The sequence below is a fragment of the Solanum lycopersicum genome, chromosome 1, assembly GCF_036512215.1.
Source record: "Solanum lycopersicum chromosome 1, SLM_r2.1".
Lineage (NCBI taxonomy): Eukaryota > Viridiplantae > Streptophyta > Magnoliopsida > Solanales > Solanaceae > Solanum > Solanum lycopersicum.
This window is the reverse complement of record NC_090800.1, coordinates 72007715-72030692: the sequence shown is the minus strand read 5'-3', so window position 1 is coordinate 72030692 and position 22978 is coordinate 72007715. Positions and strand designations below refer to the sequence as shown.

The following is a 22978-nucleotide window of genomic DNA, read 5'->3' as shown; positions in this document are numbered from 1 at the left end:
AATGGATTTGGGAGATAAAAGTTGGATGAATCTCCGAAGATCCACCAATGAATATATTCATGGAGTTAATGATTTTCTTGATAAAGCATTTGAACGGGCTTCCCAAGGAAATGAAATATTGTGTCCTTGTGAGAAGTATTTTAATAGTAATTGGCATTGTCGAGATATGGTAGAGGATCACTTGATTTGTCATGGATTTATTCATGGATATACCAAATGGGTTTTTCATGGAGAAGGATTTTCCTCAAGAAATACGCCACATTCAACCAATGACGAAGACACTTCTAACATGCATGACGACATTGATAGACTACTTCATGATACTTTTAGAGATGTAGTAGATGACCAGAGACATGAAGGAGTGAGAGAGGGGCCACCGAAAGATGCAAAAAGACTTTTAAATTAGTGGAAGAAGGGAAAGAAGAGTTGTATCCAGGGTGTAAAATTTTTTCTAAGTTGAGTTTTACCATCCGGTTATACTTGTTTACATGCATTCACAAGTTCACTGATTTGGCATTTTCAGATTTGTTGGACTTGATAAGAGAGACGTGTCCATTTGCTCAGATACCCGAGTCATTTTACAAGACAAAAAAGGTCATAAAAGATTTGGGTCTTCATTATGAGAAAATCCATGCTTGAACTAACAATTGCATGTTATTTTGGAATGACAATGCAAAGTTAGATAATTTCTCTTCAAGATGGAAGAATGTTCGTAATGACCTAACTAATAAGGTCACTAAAATCCCATTGAAGGTTTTAAGTTACTTTCCTTTGAAGACTAGACTTCAGAGGATATTCATATGTTATGAAACTTCTGTAGCTATAAGATGACATGATACTGACAACTTAAAGATGAAAATTTAAGACATCCTGCAGATGGTAAAGCTCGGAAGGATTTTAATTCCTTGCATTCTGACTTTGATAATGATGCTTGTAATATTAGATTGGGTTTTCAAGTGATGGTTTCAATCTATTCAGAACTATGAGCATTTTCCATAGCACATGGGTAGTAATGTTGATGAACTATAATTTATCACCATGGACTCTCATGAAGTGAGAGAATATTATATTGTTAATAATTATTACAGGTTCATCTTCTCCGAAAAATGATATAGATGTATACTTGCAACCACTGATTGCATAGTTGAAGAAACTATGGGAAGCAGGAGTTGAGACATATGATGTTGTAACTAATCAAACATTTCAAATTCATAAAGCTTTGTTGTGGACAATTAGTGATATTCCAGCTCTAGCGATGCTTTCTGGATGAAGCACCAAGGGGAGATGGGCATGACCAACTTGTAATAATAATACATGTTCCCAATATGTCAAACACAGTCGTAAGATGTGTTACTTGGGTCATCAGGCATTTTTACCTCCTGGTCATCCATTCAGAAGAGATAAAAAATCATTCAATGGTAAAGAGGAGCATAAAGTTGCATCTACTCCATTATCAGGGGCACAAGTTCTTGAAGAGCTTCTTTAATTCAATAATGTTTTTGGAAAGAAAAAAAAGAAAAGAAAACGAAAGAATGATAGTCCATGGAAAAAATCCATATTTTTTGAGTTTCCATATTGAGCAACAAACAAATTGAGGCACAATATTGATGTGATGCACATAAAGAAGAATATTTGTGACAATTGGATATACTTGGAAAGTCCAAAGATCATATAAATTCTTGCTATGACTTGTACGAAATGGGGCTACGTAAAGATCTTCAACCTCTAAAAGATTGTGATACAGGAAATATCCATCTAGCTAAAGCTTGTTTCTCTATGACCTTAGATGAGAAAAAGTTATTTTGCACTGTTCTAAAAGATGCCAAATTACCAAAAGGATGTGCTTCTAATATATCAAGCCGTGTGCAAATTAAAGAGATGAAAGTCTCTGGATAAAAAAGCCATGATGCTCATTTGATAATGCATTATTTGATCCAGGTTGCAGTCAAAAAAGTGTTACCCAAGAATTTAGCCATAGTCTTGATTAGATTGGGGAATTTTTTTTAAAGCCATATGTAGCAAGGTAATCAGAAGAAGCGATCTTGATAAGATGAACGCAGAAATCATAGATATTGAATGTGAGCTTGAAATAATTTTTCGTCCATCTTTTTTTTATATAATGATACATTACCTATCCATCTAGTAGATGAAAGTAAGCTTGGAGGCCCGAATCATTTCCGTTGTATGTATTCTGCTGAGAGAACTATGTGTGACTTTAAGGGGCTCGTTCGTAATCAAAAAAATCTAGAAGGATCAATAGTAGAAGGTTTTTCGATTGTAGATTGTTTGAACTTCATTTCGATGTACCTACATAATACGATGAAAGCTAAATTAAGTAGGTATGAGATAGATAATGATGAGGACATTCATACAGATGAAGGTGGTGTTTAACCTTTATTTCCTAAGACAGGCCATCCAATAGGAAGTGAGAATATAAGGAAAGGCAAGGTTATTAACACGGAGCAAGTAGAGGCATTTATCAAGTAAGATAAAATAGTCGTCTGTTTTTAAACTTCATTTAGATGTTATGATAATTATTTCATATTTCATTTATTTCTTCTTTTACGATCTCTTCTCTGTTGTGACATGTTGCAGCTTCTTTCTTCATTTGTTGTGATGGTCACATGCGTTAAAACAACTTGTTTACAAGACATATGACTACTATAAAGGATTGGCAGACTGATATTGACCTCGTTTAGTACACTATAACACTAATATTCTTTGGTTAACATTATTGATTCCTTTCTTTGCATAAAATGTCAACAAATGCAAGGAATCGAAAAAAGCTGATGAATCCACACAGTGCTGGCAAAAAGAGTTTCTCTCTAGTTCGTAATAAGCTGGTGTTTTATCTTATGTATTGTCTAGTCTCAACATGACATTTAAAGAATTTCTGATATACATTTAATGTGACTAGAGAAAATTAAGGAGACAGTAACATCTAAGGATCTCTTTGTGGTTACAAGAACAAGAAAATCTGGGCGTTTGTACAAGGCTTCAAATGAAAATACTACAAGTAAAATTGTATGTGTACTGTGTATTTTCATTTTTTTTATTGAGATCAATTATTTATTTCATAAGATTGTGTTTGTTGGATATGCTTTGGTAGGCTGAAATGGAGGAAATTGAAAGACACATTAGTATAAATGGTGAGTACGTTGATGCGTTTTCAAGCATCATGGGTCCTGAACATCCGGGATATCTAAGACTATATGGTGCAGTAGTTACAAAGACTACTTTGAAAAAAAAGTTGGCAATTCAAAATCAACTTTAAATGCAACAACTGATGGAATGCAGCAAATGCAGAAAATGGAGAAACAAATGGAGGAACAAAAGAATATTGTGCGACAAGAATTTATTACAGATGTAATTGCACAATTTAAGCATGCGAGATTAGTTGATCCTAACATACTGGAAACATTTTCCACTCCTTCACCAAGAGAATCTACTTCTGTTCAAGGTGCTGAACAAGGTTGGTGTCGCTAAATCTATGTTTTGATTGTTTTTTGTTATTGCTACTTGTTCTAGGATTAGAATGGAAAAGTTTCTGGAGTTATAAACAACAACTATGACTGTTACTATGCTATTGATCCAAGGAAGTTGTGGAAAAGTTAGGCGGAGGATCAGTAAATATGGGATATTAAGGTTGGGTTCTCGAGATGGTGTTCAATTAATGCATGTTTGTTTTCTGATAGTTTAATGACTGAGTTGCTTCTTGTAGTCTGGTTCATGAGTTTTATGGTACTTGCTGCTTGTAGTCTGGCAGAGGACCAGTTGTTAGATTCATGAGTTCTCTGGGTTTTGTTGCTTGTAGTCTGGTTCTTTTTTCTGCTTATTAAACATGTCTCTTTTCCTCTCTTTTTATATTTTTCCTTTTTATCTAAATGTTGCTCCTTTTTGTTGGGGTTCTGGATAATCGACCTAATATAGGACAGAAGTTATAAGACAACTGCATAGATATAAGAATCAGTATATCTTAGCATGATTGTGTCACGACCCAAATCCGGGCCGCGACTGGCACCCACACTTACCCTCCTATGTGAGAGAACCAACCAATCTAGACCTTAACATTTCAATGTAATAACAACAGAAAATAATGCGAAAGACTTAAACTCATTAATAAAAACCAATTCAATAACTATCAATATTCAACATCTACTATTCCCAAAACCTGGAAGTCATCATCACAAGAACATCTACGATCAAATTACTAGACTAAGAGTATTCTAAAAGCTAAAACAAGTAAAAGCTAGTCCATGCCGGAACTTCAAGGCATCAAGACATGAGGAAGAAGATCCAGTCCAAGCTAGAAGCATTAGCTCACCCTGAAGATCCGATGTGACGAAGACTGGCTAGAGTTGCGGTTGAGTTGAAGACGATGGCACGTTTGCTGCACTCCACAAATAAACAAGAAGAAAACAATAAAAGTAGGGGTCAGTACAAAACACGGGTACTGAGTAGATATCATCGGCCAACTCAAAATAGAAAACAGTATGTATTAAGCAATATCATAAAATCAACTAATATCCTTAGCATGCAGCATTTATAGTTACCATAACCCTTGGTTACAACACCAAGCACATCAATGAGGACTCACACCTCCTCATCATACTCATTTGGGAATTTAGTTCATTAGATTTGATATATTAACATATTTCAAGATTCATTATCTTTATTCCCCTCGTGTCGGTACGTGACACTCCGCTCCTCGATATACTATCCTGGTGTCGAAACGTGACACTCCGATCCTCATTCTATCCTGGTACCAGAACGTGGCACCCGATCCATATTCTATCCTGGTACCGGAATGTGGCACCCGATCCATATTCTATCCTGGTGTCGGAACATGACACCCGATCCATATTCTATCCTGGTACCGGAACGTGGCACCCGATCCATATTCTATCCTGGTGTCAGAACGTGACACTCGATCCATATATTCTATCCTGGTACCGAAACGTGGTACCCGATCCATATTCTATCCTGGTGTCGGAACGTGACACCCGATCCATATATTCTATCCTGGTACCGGAACGTGGCACCCGATCCCCTAATCTCACCACTTTCGTTCATCGAGCCTTCTTTTATACCAAGGCATCATCATTAACAAAGTAGATTAGGGTTTCTTTTCAAGATTTTGGGATTCAATAGCTTCATCATGCTTATTTATTCACAATTACATAATCACATCATTCATGCAAGCATACAATTAAGCATATAGAAGGTTTACAATACTACTAACACATATCATTCGCTATTAAGAGTTTACTACGAATAGCATGAAATAACCATAACCTACCTCCACCGAAGAATTGAAATCAAGCAAGTTAATCCTAAAAGCTTGGTGTTTTCCTCTTCTTCTCGATCGCTTCTCTCTACTCGTTCTCTTTCTTTTTCTGTCTCTCTTCGTTCTTTCTATTTTTCTTATTCAAACCCTCTTTCTTTTACCCTAATTAGTATATAATTAAGAATAAAAGGTGGCAATAATACCCCACTAATTAACTTAGGGTTACCTCTTTTAACCCCCAAGAATTTGAGTTATTAATATAAACCCACGAAATCTATAATTAAGGAAAGAATAGTCCAAAAACGTCCCTTAAAACTTCACCAGAAATCCGACTCTGCCTGGGATTTGCGCAACCTGTGACGGGCCGTCGTGCCTGCGACGGGCCGTCCTGCAGGTCGTCGCAAGGTTCAGAGACCCAATATTTCCACCAAGGGTCTGTGACGGTCCGTCCTGTCATTCCGTCACAAAGTTCAGAGAGTCGTTCCCTGTGCCAAATTCTCAAGAGTTGAAGTGTTTTGAAACGGTGGATCACGACGGTCCGTCGTGCCTATCACGGTCCGTCCTGCGTGTCCGTCACAGAGTTCAGAGAGTCGTTCCCTATACCAAATTCTCAAGAGTTGAAGTGTTTTAAAACGGTTGATCACGACGGTCCGTCGTGCCTATGACGGTCCGTCCTGCGTGTCCGTCACAGAATTCAGAGAGTCGATTTCAGCACCTAAATTTCAGAATTTCTAAGTGTTTTGAAACGAGACCCTGCGACGGTCCGTCGTGCCCATGACGTTCCGTCGTGGGGTCCATCGCTTCTGCCAGTTTTTCCAGAATTGAAGTCTGTTGCTCAAAACGACTAAACGGGTCGTTACATTAGATACCAATTTACCCATCGTTCGTCCCCGAACGATCAAAAGAAGGAAAACAAGGGCGAAAAGGAGTACCTGAATCTGTAAACAGATGTGGGTATTTTTCTCGCATATCCGCCTCCTTCTCCCAAGTGGCTTCTTCAACCGGTCGATTCTTCCATTGCACCTTGATGAATGTAATCTCTCTTGACCTCAACTTGCGAACTTCTCTATCTAAAATAGCAACAGGCTCCTCCTCATAAGACAAGTTCTCATCAAGCAAAACTGAATCCCAACGGATAATGTAGTTTCCATCCCCGTGGTATCTTTTCAACATCGACACATGGAATACCGGGTGTACTCCGGACAGCCCTGGAGGCAAGGCTAACTCATAAGACACCTCCCCTACTCGCTTAAGTACTTCAAATGGTCCAATGTACCTTGGACTTAGTTTACCCCTTTTACCGAACCGCATCACCCTTTTCATGGGCGAAACCTTCAACAAGACTTGTTCACCTTCCATGAACTCTAAGTCTCTAACCTTTCGATCTGCATATTCTTTTTGTCTACTTTGCGCCGCTAGAAGCTTTTCTTGAATAGACTTCACTTTCTCTATCGAGTCCCTCAAAAGGTCAGTACCCCAAGGTCTAACCTCGAACGCATCAAACCAACCAATGGGAGACCTACATCTCCTACCATACAATGCTTCAAATGGAGCCATATCAATGCTTGAGTGATAGCTATTATTGTATGAAAACTCCGCTAAGGGTAAGAAGCTATCCCAATGGCCACCAAATTCTATCACACACGCACGAAGCATATCCTACAACACTTGAATCGTTCGCTCAGACTGACCATCGGTCTAGGGATGGAATGCAACACTAAGGTCCAACCTAGTACCCAATTCTGCAAGCAATGTTTTCCAAAACTTAGAAGTAAACTGCGTACCTCTATCTGATATGATGGATAGTGGAACCCCATGCAATCGCACCACTTCCGAGATGTAAAGTTTGGCTAACTTTTCTGCATTGTAAGTCACCTTGACCGGAATGAAATGAGCAGATTTAGTTAACCTATCAACAATCACCCAAATGGAGTCATACTTCCCCACTGTCCTTGGAAGACCAACCACAAAGTCCATTGCAATTCTTTCCCACTTCCATTTCGGAATGGGCATTCTCTGAAGTGTTCCTCCGGGCCTTTGGTGTTCATACTTTACTTGTTGACAGTTTGGACACTTAGCAATAAAGTCAACAATATCACGCTTCATTCTACTCCACCATGTTGTTTTAGGTCACGATACATCTTGGTTGCACCCGGATGTATAGAATACCTTGAACTATGAGCCTCTGTCAGAATAGTGTTGATCAAATCATCGACGCGGGGTACACATACCCTTCCCTTGATTCTTAAAACACCTTCCTCATCGATTTGTGCTTCCTTAGCCTCCCCTCGCAGTACTTTATCTTGAATTCTTCTTAGTTTTTCATCATCAAACTGTTTTCCCTTAATTTTGTCAAGAAAAGAAGATCTTGACTCCACACAAGCCAACAATCCTCCCTTCTCATTTACTTCTAATCTCATCAAGTCGTTAGCTAGAGTCTGAACCTCTCTAGCTAATGAGCGTCTAGAGGCTTGCAAGTGAGCTAGATTTCCCATGCTTCCCGCTTTTCTACTTAAAGCATCCGCCACAACATTCGCCTTCCCCGGATGATACAAAATGGTGATGTCGTAGTCCTTCAGTAGTTCCATCCATCTTCTCTGTCTCAAGTTCAAATCTTTCTGAGTAAAGACATACTGAAGGCTACGATGATCCGTGTAGACCTCACACTTAACCCCATATAAATAGTGTCTCCATTGCTCTAATGCAAACACTACCGCAGCCAATTCCAAATCATGGGTTGGATAGTTACGTTCATGCACTTTTAATTGCCTCGAAGCATAAGCAATCACACTCTTCTCTTGCATTAGTACTGCACCCAAACCCGAATAGGATGCATCACAATAAACAATGAAGTTCTTACCCTCTACTGGTAAGGTAAGGATAGGTGCGGTAGTCAACAAAGTTTTGAGCTTCTGAAAGCTTTCCTCACATTCGTCCGACCATACAAATGGAACATTCTACTTAGTCAAGTTCGTCAATTGGGAAGCAATAGAAGAGAATCCCTTGACAAATCGACGGTAGTAGCTAGCTAACTCAACAAAGCTCCTTATTTCTGACACATTAGTAGGTCTCACCCAATTCTTCACTGTCTCAATCTTAGAAGGATCCACCATCACTCCATCCTAAGAAACCACGTGCCCCAAGAAGGACACTGCATCTAGCCAAAACTCACACTTAGAGAACTTGGCATAAAGCTTTTTCTCTCTCAACATTTCCAATACCATTCTCAAATGCTCTTCATGTTCCTTCTTGCTCTTTGAGTATACTAGTATATCATCAATAAATACGATCACGAAGAGGTCCAAATATGGCTTAAAAATCCCGTTCATCAAGCTCATGAACGCAGCAGGGGCATTCGTTAGACCAAAAGACATCACTACAAATTCGTAATGCCCATACCTCGTTCGAAAAGCAGTCTTTGGCACATCCGCTGCCCGTATTTTCAATTGATGATAACCGGATCTCAAATCAATCTTAGAGAAGACACAAGCACCTTGTAACTGATCGAACAAGTCATCAATGCGGGGAAGAGGATACTTGTTCTTTATGGTTACCTTGTTTAGTTGTCTGTAGTCTATACACATTCGAAAACTCCCATCCTTCTTCTTTACAAACAAAACCGGAGCACCCCAAGGAGATGCACTTGGTCTAATAAAGCCTTTGTTCAATAACTCTTGAAGTTGTGCCTTTAACTCTCTTAACTCCGCGGGAGCCATTATATAAGGGGGTATAGAAATGGGGCGTGTGCCCGGTTCGAGATCAATACAGAAGTCAATATCCCTATCCGGTGGCATACCAGGAAGATCTGCAGGGAACACATCCAGAAACTCATGAACTACTGAAACCGACTCAATCGAAAGTACTTGGGTAGTTTCATCCTTGAGATGTGCCAATAAAGCTAAACACCATTTACTAATCATTTTCTTAGCACGAAGAAAGGAGACGATGCGGATCGGATTGGAAGTGTAGTCACCTTCCCACACTAACTGGTCTGTCCCAGGCTTGGCTAACATCACCGTTTTAGCATTACAATCCAAGATTGCAAATTGTGGAGAAAGCCAAGTCATACCCAGAATCACATCAAAATCATCCATTTCTAAGATAACCAAATCTACATAAGTGTTGCTCCCCACAAAGTTTACCAAACAAGACCTATATACCTTTTCAACTACCACAGACTCACCCACCAGAGTAGAAACACGAATAGGCATATCAAGAAATTCACAATGTAAATTTAGACCATTAGAAAATGAGGAAGATACATACGAAAACGTGGATCCAGGATCAAACAATACGGAAGCCATGCAATCACAAACCAGAAGATTACCTGTGATGACAGCATCAGATGCCTCCGCTTCAGACCGCCCAGGGAAAGCGTAACAATGGGCCCTATCGTTCGTCTGTTCGTTGCCCCTACCATGTTGTGATGTGGTGGCCCCAATTTGCCCATTACCTCGGCCGTTTTGGTGACCACCATTTCCTCGACCACCACGTCCTCCAGAATAACGGCCTCTGCCATGACCACCTCTACCTCTAACATTTGGAGGTCTGTAACTCTGTTTTGGACAATATCTCTTAATATGTCCAATCTCCCCACATCCATAGCACTCTCTGGGTTCATGCATAGGTCTCTCAGAGAAGTGTTGACCGGTCGGAGGTGGACTCCGAACTACAGTCTGTAGTGAAGACTGAATTGGTCGGACTGAGTAACTTCCCGAACCCTGTCCTCTAGTGTAAGTACCATTAAACTCACCTCCCCTTCGAAACCTTTTTGATGTCGATGTCGTAGTGAAGTCGTCTGGCTTCACTCCTTCCACTTCTATCACAAAGTCTACCACCTCTTGGAAGGATTTTGTCGTTGCCGCTATCTGTAAGGCCGAAATCCGCAATTCTGACCTCAACCCCTTCACAAACCGGCGAATTCGCTCTTGGGGACTGAAATATAATTGAGTGGCATATCTGGATAGTGAGCGAAACCTAGCCTCGTAAGCATTTACCGACATCCTACCTTGCTCTAGGCTCAAGAACTCATCCCTTTTCCTATCCCTCAAAGTTCAGGGGATATACTTCTCCATAAACAAGCTAGAGAATAAGGCCCAAGTCATAGGTGGTGCGTCTGTTGGTTGACACTCAATATGTGACCGCCACCACATTTTGGCGTTCCCTTGAAACTGATAACTCACAAACTCCACACCAAACCGTTCTACTATACCCATCTTGTGTAGTAGCTCGTGACAGTCAACCAGAAAATCATAAGCATCCTCCGATTCAGCACCCTTGAAGACTGGAGGTTTCAATTTCAAGAACTTACTGAAAAGTTCATGCTGATCATTTGTCATTATAGGCCCAGTATTAAGACGTGGAAACGTGCCTATTTCCAATGGAAAATCCATGCGGGGAACCATAGTAGCCGCATGTGGTACCTCCGGAGCCTGAGGTGCTGGTGCAGAAAACACTAGGGTGTCTGGCCCTGATCAGACAACCCGCTAAGATAAGCCAGAACCTGATTGACCATCTCTGGGGTAGGTTGGGGTGGCATTTCCTCATTTTGCACTTGTTCAGTTTCCCCATCCTCCCCTTCTCTTATTACCTCCTCAGTCGGTGGAGGAGTCACTGCCCTAGTATCAGATGGGCTAGGTGCTCGTCCTCTTCCCCTAGAGGACGTCCTCCCACGACCTCTACCACGGCCTCTTGTCGTTGTTCTTCCTCGAGCCACAGCCCCAGTGGCTGGCTCAATTGTTTCTTGTCTGGCCGGTGTTGGTGTTGGCGTAGTCGTTGCTCTAGTTCTAACCATCTGCGAAAGAGAGTGAAGATGGTCAGATACCAATTTGTATCGCCTAGATACCAATTGGACTCAAGTAGTAGCACGAAAGAAGGAATGAAAGAGTGAAATTTTCCTAAAGTCTTATAGCCTCTCAAGGAAAAGTAAAGGCGTCCCCCTACCGTTCCTTAAGACCCTATTAGACCTGTTCTTGTGTGATGAGACCAACGAACCTAATGCTCTGATACCAAGTTTTGTCACGACCCAAATCCGGGCCGCGACTGGCACCCACACTTACCCTCCTATGTGAGAGAACCAACCAATCTAGACCTTAACATTTCAATGTAATAACAACAGAAAATAATGCGAAAGACTTAAACTCATTAATAAAAACCAATTCAATAACTATCAATATTCAACATCTACTATTCCCAAAACCTGGAAGTCATCATCACAAGAACATCTACGATCAAATTACTAGACTAAGAGTATTCTAAAAGCTAAAACAAGTAAAAGCTAGTCCATGCCGGAACTTCAAGGCATGGAGACATGAGGAAGAAGATCCAGTCCAAGCTAGAAGCATTAGCTCACCCTGAAGATCCGATGTGACGAAGACTGGCTAGAGTTGCGGTTGAGTTGAAGACGATGGCACGTTTGCTGCACTCCACAAATAAACAAGAAGAAAACAATAAAAGTAGGGGTCAGTACAAAACACGGGTACTGAGTAGATATCATCGGCCAACTCAAAATAGAAAACAGTATGTATTAAGCAATATCATAAAATCAACTAATATCCTTAGCATGCAGCATTTATAGTTACCATAACCCTTGGTTACAACACCAAGCACATCAATGAGGACTCACACCTCCTCATCATACTCATTTGGGAATTTAGTTCATTAGATTTGATATATTAACATATTTCAAGATTCATTATCTTTATTCCCCTCGTGTCGGTACGTGACACTCCGCTCCTCGATATACTATCCTGGTGTCGAAACGTGACACTCCGATCCTCATTCTATCCTGGTACCGGAACGTGGCACCCGATCCATATTCTATCCTGGTACCGGAACGTGGCACCCGATCCATATTCTATCCTGGTGTCGGAACGTGACACCCGATCCATATTCTATCCTGGTACCGGAACGTGGCACCTGATCCATATTCTATCCTGGTGTCAGAACGTGACACCCGATCCATATATTCTATCCTGGTACCGGAACGTGGTACCCAATCCATATTCTATCCTGGTGTCGGAACGTGACACCCGATCCATATATTCTATCCTGGTACCGGAACGTGGCACCCGATCCCCTAATCTCACCACTTTCGTTCATCAAGCCTTCTTTTATACCAAGGCATCATCATTAACAAAGTAGATTAGGGTTTCTTTTCAAGATTTTGGGATTCAATAGCTTCATCATGCTTATTTATTCACAATTACATAATCACATCATTCATGCAAGCATACAATTAAGCATATAGAAGGTTTACAATACTACTAACACATATCATTCGCTATTAAGAGTTTACTACGAATAGCATGAAATAACCATAACCTACCTCCACCGAAGAATTGAAATCAAGCAAGTTAATCCTAAAAGCTTGGTGTTTTCCTCTTCTTCTCGATCGCTTCTCTCTACTCGTTCTCTTTCTTTTTCTGTCTCTCTTCGTTCATTCTATTTTTCTTATTCAAACCCTCTTTCTTTTACCCTAATTAGTATATAATAAAGAATAAAAGGTGGCAATAATACCCCACTAATTAACTTAGGGTTACCTCTTTTAACCCCCAAGAAATTGAGTTGTTAATATAAACCCACGAAATCTATAATTAAGGAAAGAATAGTCCAAAAACGTCCCTTAAAACTTCACCAGAAATCCGACTCTACCGAGGATTTGCGCAACCTGTGACGGGCCGTCGTGGGCCGTCCTGCAGGTCGTCGCAAGGTTCAGAGACCCAATATTTCCACCAAGGGTCTGTGACGGTCCGTCACACCTGTGACGGTCCGTCCTGTCATTCCGTCACAAAGTTCAGAGAGTCGTTCCCTGTACCAAATTCTCAAGAGTTGAAGTGTTTTGAAACGGTGGATCACGACGGTCCGTCGTGCCTATGACGGTCATTCCTGCGTGTCTGTCATATAGTTCAGAGAGTCGTTCCCTGTACCAAATTCTCAAGAGTTGAAGTGTTTTGAAATGGTGGATCACGACGGTCCGTCGTGCCTATGACGGTCCGTCCTGCGTGTCCGTCACAGAGTTCAGATAGTCGATTTCAGCACCCAAATTTCAGAATTTCTAAGTGTTTAGAAATGAGACCCTGCGACGGTCCGTCGTGCCCATGACGTTCCGTCGTGGGGTCCGTCGCTTCTGCCAGTTTTTCCAGAATTGAAGTCTGTTGCTCAAAATGACTAAACGGGTCGTTACAGATTGTGTTGAATCCTAGCTTGACGATTATGTGTAGTCGAGCCAACATAGTAGACAGGAAGACCATATGGGGATATTAAACATGAAAGTTAAAGAAATTGGTTAAGATGTCCTTGAGCTGGAAATGAAACCATAACTATAGCTACTCCATCTTGTTTCTCATCGCTACACATGAATAATATGATAAGAGAAAATTCAGACCTTTGAAAGAAGCATACAAGTTTCCCAAATCAAGGGGATCTTGGCTGTGTACGGAGGATTTAAGGTGTTGGGTCGAACCATAGCCTGATGGTTGTAGTTGGCTAAGCCAACATAGTAAACAGATCTAGAGAAGAAATTAGACAGGCAAACAGATCTAGAGACCAACTGAGTAAACAGATCTAGAGACCATGAGATTATCGACACAACATAATACTAAAGACATTATGAAGTAAATTACAGTGAACAATAAAAACTACAAATGTAACAGGCTAGGTTTCATAGGAAAAAGACATATTATCGCTAGTCATATACTATAAAAGAGATAAGGAAGAAACCATAGTCTCTGGGCTTAATCACTCCTAGATTAAATTCAATATCTGTAGCTTAAATTCATTATCTAAAACTAGTTTGAATGTGCAACCTTCTAGCTAAATCACTTCTCTGGGCTACCTTATTGGTTGTTACTGTAATTAATTCCCAAAGTCTCCCACATTACACTCATCGCAATAAAACATGAAACACTCATGATTAGATTAGTCCATACTCCAAATAGTATATTATTTGAGTTTATTGATTTCATATATGTATGTATTATATATATATATATATATATATATATATATATATATATATATATATATATATATATATATATAGAGAGAGAGAGAGAGAGAGAGAGAGAGAGTAATAACTTTCTACTATATAACTATTGTGGATCCACTAAGATTTTGTGAAAAATTTGCTAAATTATTTATTTTTCTTCTAATTGTATGTAGGTGATGAAATCGAAGAAGGCGATGAAAGTAGTAGTGAAGACTTGACATAGGAGCTGAAGTATTGATGTTAACTTTATTGATGTTCTAGATATCTTATATTTTTGAAGATAGAAAACTGTGTGGTGCATGTGTTTCACCTTTTTTAAATGCTATAAAAAGATTTGTATATTTTATTTTTATTGATATTAGAATCACGGATCTTTAATTCTAATTTTGGTGATAAATATTTATTCTCGTGAATGATTTATGTGTATTTTTATGTTATAAAATCACTACAATAGCTCAGTAATATAATATTTGTGGAAGTGGACCAATAGTATATATACGTATCAATATAGCTTAATAATAACTGTTGCATAAAAATCGTTGCAATACCATGTAATAACCGCTGCAATAGACATTAAGCAACAATTATATAATTATTTAAAAGTGTTGCATTACAATATAACAACCGTCGCAATAGAATGAAATGGTATGTTCAATCGAAAGAAAAACTATAGCCATAGCCTCAATAGAACTGATGCATAAACCTCTATTCCAACGATTCAAAACCGTACCAATACGACCATAATTGTTGGAAATTTAATTCAAGTGAGAACCGTGGCAATAGGTCCATCTATGAATATGGTTATATGAATCATCGCACGAAATTCTAGCAACAGATCTATTGCTACGCGATCTATTATAGCGGTTAACATAACCGTAGACTTAGACCTATGACTACAGTAGGAATGTCTATTGCAACGGTAAGTGAACCGTGATAGTAGATCAAATTTCTAGTAGTGAACCCACGACTCATCAAAATAACTACTACTAAAAACTTATAAAATTGGAGTACTCTGAAAAATAGTAGGTCTCACTCATAAGAATATGAAAAGACAAATTGATCTCAATAAATTCTTGTTGATGATCCTAATAGCCTGTATTTGTATAATTAAAATATGCAGGTCGATTGACATCGGTACACTGAATGTACGAGCATGTAATATACCTGAATAACAAATAATTGAAAAAAAGACTGGAATAGATAACAATGTACTTAAGCTGAATGCAAATAAATAACGAATCTAAATCATTTAAATCTTTACAAAATACTTTCTCATCAATAAACTCAACATAATAAGTGATATAAAAATACACTTTAACTCTATTGGGATATCCTCCAACCGACAACTATCACTATGAACTATCTTTCCCATGCATCCAGTACTATCTTATACCTTGTAGGGATATAGAAAACCTCAACTAAGTGGATCCACTAAACTCTGTCCGAAGGCACATAGGATTCATCTAAAAAGTATGATCATGCCTATGTTGGCATACATGGTTTACAAGGAATGTGAGTTGTCTGAACTTATCCCCTATATCAGTGCTCAATACTACTCCCAATTATATAAATACTCATGACCAATGTTAGAAAACATACTGTTTCTCTTGCTTGAAATAATTGCTCAAACTATCCTCTTAAAAAAGGTATCTGCTCTTGAAATACTTTTGAACTCATAACTCATTTAGAAATCAATGTTTTTCTTTTATCAATGTAAAAACTTATACATTTGGAAATACTTAGTTTCCTTATACTCTTACTTAATTCATTTTTGAAAACTCTTCCTAAAAAATTAATCAAAATTATATTGTAATATGATCATTGATGACTCGGGAAGTCATACTACATAAACATTGATGACATAATTAGATACCATATTGCTTAAACATTGATGACATACTCGTCTGTCATACTAATCATGTTTTAGAATCTCTTTCTGAAAAAATATATCAAAATTATATTGTAATATGATCATTGATGACTCGGGAAGTCATACTACATAAACATTGATGTAATAACTAGATACCATATTGTTTAAACATTGATGGCATACTCATCTGTCATACTAATCATAATTTAGAAACTCTTTCTCAATACTCATCTTTACTTTCTCATAAACTCAGTTTAAAATTCAAGTGTTGACTTTAAAAAACATGTTAAGATTTATAACTCAAGTCATAGGGTTCATGCAGGATTGTAGACATGAACGACTCAACTCAAGGATACTAATAGCAAGATGGAAATGCAATACTCAGAACTCAGTGATACTACTCATCTAAAAAATACTTAATTCATAGGGTTAATTTTGAAATATAGACATGAACGAATTAACTCAAGAATCTTAATGAATAACATATAGCGATTCAATATTAAGAATAGAATTTCAAAAAGAGTATACTCATGAACTCAAAGTTAACTCATCTCAATAATACTCAAATCTAGGGATAGAATCCTAGATTACTTTTTTACTCATTTGAAAGTAGATGTAGGGCATGAGGACGAACAAGTCCAACACTATGATAGTCTTACATACCTAAAAAACAAGGTTCTTGAATAATCTTAAAAAAGTACTTGAATAGAAATCTTTAAACCCTAGCTTGAAGGTAAAAAATCAGGAAAACCTTTCTTGGGATTCTTGAATTAATTTCTTGAAATCTCTATTGCCAAGAATTATAGTTTTCATTAATGATTCATAATTATATGAAACAGTGAATTGTAAAGAATATAATTAGGGAGACAGAATCATCTTGAAAATATGAAAAGGATCTTGAATGAAGTCTTTAACATTGAGTTTTTTCCCTTAGGGTTTTGTCTTAGGGTTTTAGAGAGACGAGAATATTGTATTAATAAATGAAAATCTGATTGGTTTTACTCTTTAATTACACATAAAATTACTTTAGGGTTTTCTTACATGTAAAAAGACAAAAATGACCCTTGTTAATGTTTTCCGTTGATTAATTCGTCACTATACTCTATCAGGTTACTAAAATGGACATACCTTTTGACTAGAAACTTGGATTGATGCAAAATTGGTTGTGTTGGAAAAAATATTCAAATAGCTTTAATTTTATAGGTTATGCGCCACATAACTCTTTATATTCAAATATATATGATCAATTAAAGTTGATCAAGTAATATCTTACATCAAAACTTAATCAGTACGGAAAATTTTAACTCAACTTAGTGCTAGGAGATTTTAGTGATCTTAATTGATATCCAAAATCATACCCAAAGTAAAAAATCTACCTCTACACACATAGAAAATTTAAGAATCACCTGATATGATCCTACATATTAATGAATAATGGTTTAGGTCTTAGAAATTTTTGGGGTGTTACAACATTAGTAAGGTTTATGCTTTGAGATTACAAAATAATCTTGAATTGTTATGACATTCTTCCTTAGACTCATCCGTTCTTGTTTATCTATTTCTGAAAACTTAAATTGCATGTATTCCATATTGATTCATGAAGAAGTTGAGATTGTGAATGTATATTGTATTCTAATTGTATAGTTACCTTCAAATTTTACTAGTGTAAAAATCTTTCAAATTCTACAATTAAGTATGTTGTAACGGAAAGAAATTATTGAATAAAAATAAGGAGTCTTGTGTAATGAATGTAAGGATTAATCTTGTCACGCCTCGAGCCTACACCCTAGACGTGGCCGAAACCCAATGATCATTGTTGGCCTTGAGCAAACCCTTGACGTGGCTTACTTAACTCAGTGGAAGACTTAACTCAATGGTAAAACGAGAACATTCTCATATATAACTTAAATTAATGTTTGGCCAAAATGACACTTTAGTCTAAAAATGAAATATTTGAAATAAAAGAGACACACATGAACTAACTGATTATCTATCTATGAAACCTCTATAAATACTAAGTTAAGTGTAGGGACAGACACCACAACATTCTAATAAAGAAACAAGACTGAAAAGCATAAAATGGATCCTCCGGAACGTAAGGAGGCTCACCAATGACTCTGAGTGCTCAAACAGGATCAATTAGACATTGGATGATGATCATGGTTACCTGTGTTTGCATCATAAAACGATGCAGGCCAACTGGCATCAGTACATTGAATGTACGAGTATGCGAGTTGGAATTCTCAACAACAGCTTAGGATTGATAAAATAAGATGAACTTACCTTGGCTCTGCTCACTCATGAGTAATCAACTCAATGTATATATACATGAGGATATTAAAACACATGCGATGTATATAAACTTGTAAAGCAGTAAAACAACTCAGATCATTATAGAAAATGCAATAACAAACTACATTTTACTTATGTATGAAAGTAATATAGTTTCTGTGGGAGATTCTCTAACCGACAACCATTACTATGAGCCTAAATGGTAGTACAACATCTTACATCACCTTGTTAAGGACCATGCTATACCTTGCCAACAGTATAGGTCCTTACTTAACTTAGTGGATCCACTAGCTTAACTTACGTGATCATCTAAAAAGTATGACCTGTTAATACCTATGATGGCTACATGGGGACTTGAAATTATATGAACTCTTATCCCGACATTGGTTCTCAATACTACTTGCAAAAATATAATTTAACTTATGCTTTTAGAATAATGTTCTTTCTTTGGGTTGAGATAATTTGCTTAACACTTTAGCTTTAAAAAGCTATCCTGGAATCAATGTTCCCTTATCTTATTTGAAACTCTTTTGGGAAATCTTAGTTCCCTCTTAACGTGAATATGAAAACATTTATTAACTTTCTAGGGAATATTTAGTTCCCTTATAGCTTTTGAGAAATGAACTCAACTTCTTACTCTTTACTTTAACTTTAAAACTTGAAACTTAAAACGAAGTCAAAACGTTTAATAAGGACTTTTGAAACTATAAAAAACTTTGCATTGAATTACTTCTTAACTTCTATTTAACTCTAAACTTTTTTTACTTTGAACTTAACTTTCCTTGAATTGGATTATGGATTCAACATTCATGATTTCATTTTTATGAATGATTTCATGATGTTTAGATGTACCTTGGAGTATTGGAATCGATTAGGAATTGTTGGTACATCACTTAGGAACTAGTACGAAAAGATATGGAAAGAACGAGGTCTCCAGGCATCCTTAGGGGCTCTAGTAAGCACGACGCCCCAGGGTCTTTCAGATGAGACCTCTGACTTTTCTTCTCCATTTTTCATCTCCAAACATCCTAAACTTCCAAGGATCTCACCCCAATCACTTAGGATCACTAATAATTTCAATACCCAATATATACGACTCAAAAAATAACCCAGAAACATGAATAAAATTGACTAGCATGCTACAACTCAACCAACAAGAGTTCAATAATTATTCATCAAGAACTTCGATATTCATTGACCAATCTATTCAGAACTCACCGAATCAAACATGTTAGTGTGTGGGTGAACGAAACCAACACACAAAGATCTCACATACCTCAATAGGGATCACCCCCGACGAATTCCACTCGTGAAACCTTAGCTTTCTTGGTGGATTCTTGATCTTTCTCTCCTTTTCTCCTTTTCTATATTTTCTCCCAAGCCCTAAGTGTGAATTGGTTTTCTAAAACTGACTTAAGGCTTATTTTACTCCTAATAAACCCTTAATCAAATTAGGAAATAGTTGTGTGAAATGACAAGTTTACCCTTACTAAAATCCGGATTGGGACCTACCTCAATTCAACAACCCAAATTCCGATGGGCATATCTCCCTCATACGATATCAAAATTGTGCAAATTCATCGGCGATGTGAAGATCTATCCAAGGAATTTACAACCATATAAAGATTTACTCTAACTTATCCTGAGCTAGAAGTTATGACCGTTTGAAAATGACGAAGGAAATTTTTCAAATTTTTCCTGTTCTTTTCAAAAGTGATTATTTTTAGTTTCTTCACTTATTCTTGGCTATACGAGTTACGAGATGTTACAAATCTTAACATTGATTTTTTTCTGAGGATCTTCAATCAATTGAAACGGTTTTGGCTTTTGCACACAATAATGTTTTTTCAATATTGTCTTTTTAATGATGAATTAAGAATGGTCATAAAAATCAATTGTGGATACCATGTAGGCTTGATTATATATTTAATGCATCAGTATTTTACTAATCTATTTAATTAGCACACATGGATTAGTTGTTTTTGGGAAACTTAGGATCGTTAGTTTGGTTTCTCTTTCTTTTGGCCTTATTTTGATTGCAATCTTAGCCTATTTCTTTGGAAATTATCCACCATTGATTATTGTTATAGCCCTCAACTAATTGACTATTTTACCACTCTACATAAATTATTTTTATAGCCTTCAATTAATTAAATCTAAGTTATTGATACAATATTAGACATATGAAAATTGACATTCATTCGAGAATATGTTGAAAAATAAGAATGGTAGGTAAATCCTTTTTTTACAAAAATATATTTCTCTTTACACTATAACAATTTTCCCCTAAATAATAAGGTAAAAAAAATGTAAATATAGATAAAATAAAAATAATAGAACTCACACAACATATTGTACAATTAAGTACTACAATGTTAGTCCTTTTTGTTTTAGGCTTCACAAATAATGCTTCATAAAATATCTTTATTTTAAAAAACCAAAAAAAATATGAACCAAGTGTAGTAATATGATCCTATAAATACAACATTGGTTGAGAAGGAAATTCACCCTTCACATATTCTTCTTTTTTCCATTTTCCAATCAAAGTAGCATCACATAATATGGATGGAGCACGTGCTTTGCTTAACTTTGCATTTTACTTTGTTGTGGTCCTAGCTGCAACTACTGGTTCATTATCTTACCTTCCATCTTATTATAAAATTTATGAATTTTAATTGATTAATGTCCATTTATATTATCAATATTTGTTAATTATATTCATGATATGCAGTTACCATGTCCCGTTCACCAAAGATGCAAGCAATGGGTGCACGCGATATGTCAGTTGATATTGTAGAGATTGAACAAAAATTAGTTCCGGTTGGTTCTATACTAACTTGCTTGAAAAGATGCTACAAGCATAGTGATTGTCGCGATGGATGGTTTTGTAAAGATTGTGCAAATGATGCATTTGATCAAGGTGGAAAACATTGCGACAAATTTACTTCTTCTGGACAAGGATATTTTGCGATGCTCAATCGTCGTCAAGCTAATCACGGGGTTTATGAATTTGCAGTTTGATGATGCAAATGAAGAAATAATTTGCAGTTCACTTGATGTATTTATCTAGTTTTTTTTTCCATGATGGCCTATGAGTCCTTTATCCTTATCTTTGTTCCTCTTTGTGTAATAAATAATAATGCAAGTGAACTTATAAGAACTTTTATGGTTCTTTTACAATAAGTTAATGTGAGAAATTTGACTTTTGATTGCCATTGTTTGTGATCAATTAAACGGTTGAGTTTCCCTTTCATCCCTAGTATAATTCTTAGCGAAAGACTTATTTTGAAGAAGAATTTTGAAAAACATGGAAATAATCTTGAATGATATCTTCTACTTTGATTTTTTCCTCTTAAGATTTAAGATAGAGGAGGGTAAAAAGACAAAAAAAAACAGTTTAATATTTTCTCGTCGGTTAATTCGTTGCTGCACTATAGTTACTAAAATTGTCATTGGCTTGATGCAAAGTTGGTGTCTTTAGAAAGTGGACCACCTAATTCTTTGTATTCTAAGAGATATGTCTATTTAAAGTTGATCCAAGTAAAATCTTATATCAAAACTTAATCAGTAAGGAATATTTCAACTCAATTTTGTGCTAGGAGCTTTTAGTGATGTTAATTGATATTCAAAATCATACCCATACTAAATAATTTTTCTTACACATATAAACATTTAAAAATTACCCGATATGACCCTATATAATAATGAAGAATAATTCGGGTCTTAACGTAGAATTTTTTGGGGTGTTTACAGTATTTGTGATGTTCATGCTTTTAGATTACAAAATAATCTTTGAGATGTGACATTCTTCCTCAAAATCGTTCTATATTGTCCATCTATTTCTGAAAATTTATATTGCATTAATGTAATGATCCATTTGGTCGTTTTTAGTATTAGAGCTTTTTAGTTTATAAAATATTTTTCGATTGATTTTAAATTGATATTTTAGACTATTCGTAATTACATTTATGCATTTAGTGGGGTACTTTTAATAATTAATTTAGTTGATGGTTAAAGAAAATAAGACTAAAATTAATAGAGGGTCACTTTCACACTTTTATAGTTGGTCTTATATAATAATTAAGGAGTAAATATTCTGCAGAAAGAATAAGGGTTTAGGAGAAAACCACATCTGCAACAATCACGAAGCGGTTGTTCCATCAGGTAATCAAGCTTAAAGTTGTGTATTTGATATATTGGTATGGATCGTTTGATTGTTAATATTATTATTGTAATATTGGGGTAAAAGGATGAAAGTGTAGTACTATATGTATATATTACTGTCAAGTGCAATTTGTTGTTGTGATGAAATTGATGTGAATTGGTGTGGATATTCAGGACATATTTTATTTAGTGTGTCATAATTTTGGTTTTAAAGAGAAAATGATCTTGATCTTGAAGAATAAATGTACTTGGAGATGATTTTTAAGTCCAGTGAAGAATGATCTTGATCTTGAAGAACGACATAAACTTACTTGATTACTGATATACAAAAGATATGTCTTAGATTGTTGATTAACATTCATCTTCTCCATACTTT

The 22978-nt window shown here is 36.6% G+C and overlaps 1 protein-coding gene and 1 long non-coding RNA gene across 2 annotated transcripts; one reads left to right on the top strand and one right to left on the bottom strand.

The window, feature by feature from the left end:
- Window positions 1-11428: 11428 nt before the first annotated feature.
- On the bottom strand, window positions 11429-19847 carry LOC138340869 (uncharacterized). The gene is made up of 2 exons (XR_011213713.1): window positions 19715-19847; window positions 11429-11705 (listed from the first exon to the last, which is right to left on the bottom strand). It is a non-coding gene; the product is annotated as an uncharacterized lncRNA (long non-coding RNA).
- Window positions 19848-20720: 873 nt separating this feature from the next.
- LOC101247655 (fruit-specific protein) lies at window positions 20721-21621 on the top strand. The gene is made up of 2 exons (XM_004229172.5): window positions 20721-21066; window positions 21170-21621. Exons 1-2 carry the CDS (start codon window positions 21000-21002, stop codon window positions 21457-21459), a joined length of 357 nt encoding a protein of 118 aa, XP_004229220.1. The 5' UTR covers window positions 20721-20999; the 3' UTR covers window positions 21460-21621.
- Window positions 21622-22978: the final 1357 nt, after the last annotated feature.

Bases quoted from the DNA above. Each gene is read 5' to 3' on its own strand.
- LOC101247655 (XM_004229172.5), top strand. From the start codon at position 21,000: ATGGATGGAGCACGTGCTTTGCTTAACTTTGCATTTTACTTTGTTGTG. The intron at 21,067-21,169 runs GTTCATTATCTT...CATGATATGCAG, and splicing joins GGTCCTAGCTGCAACTACTG to TTACCATGTCCCGTTCACCA.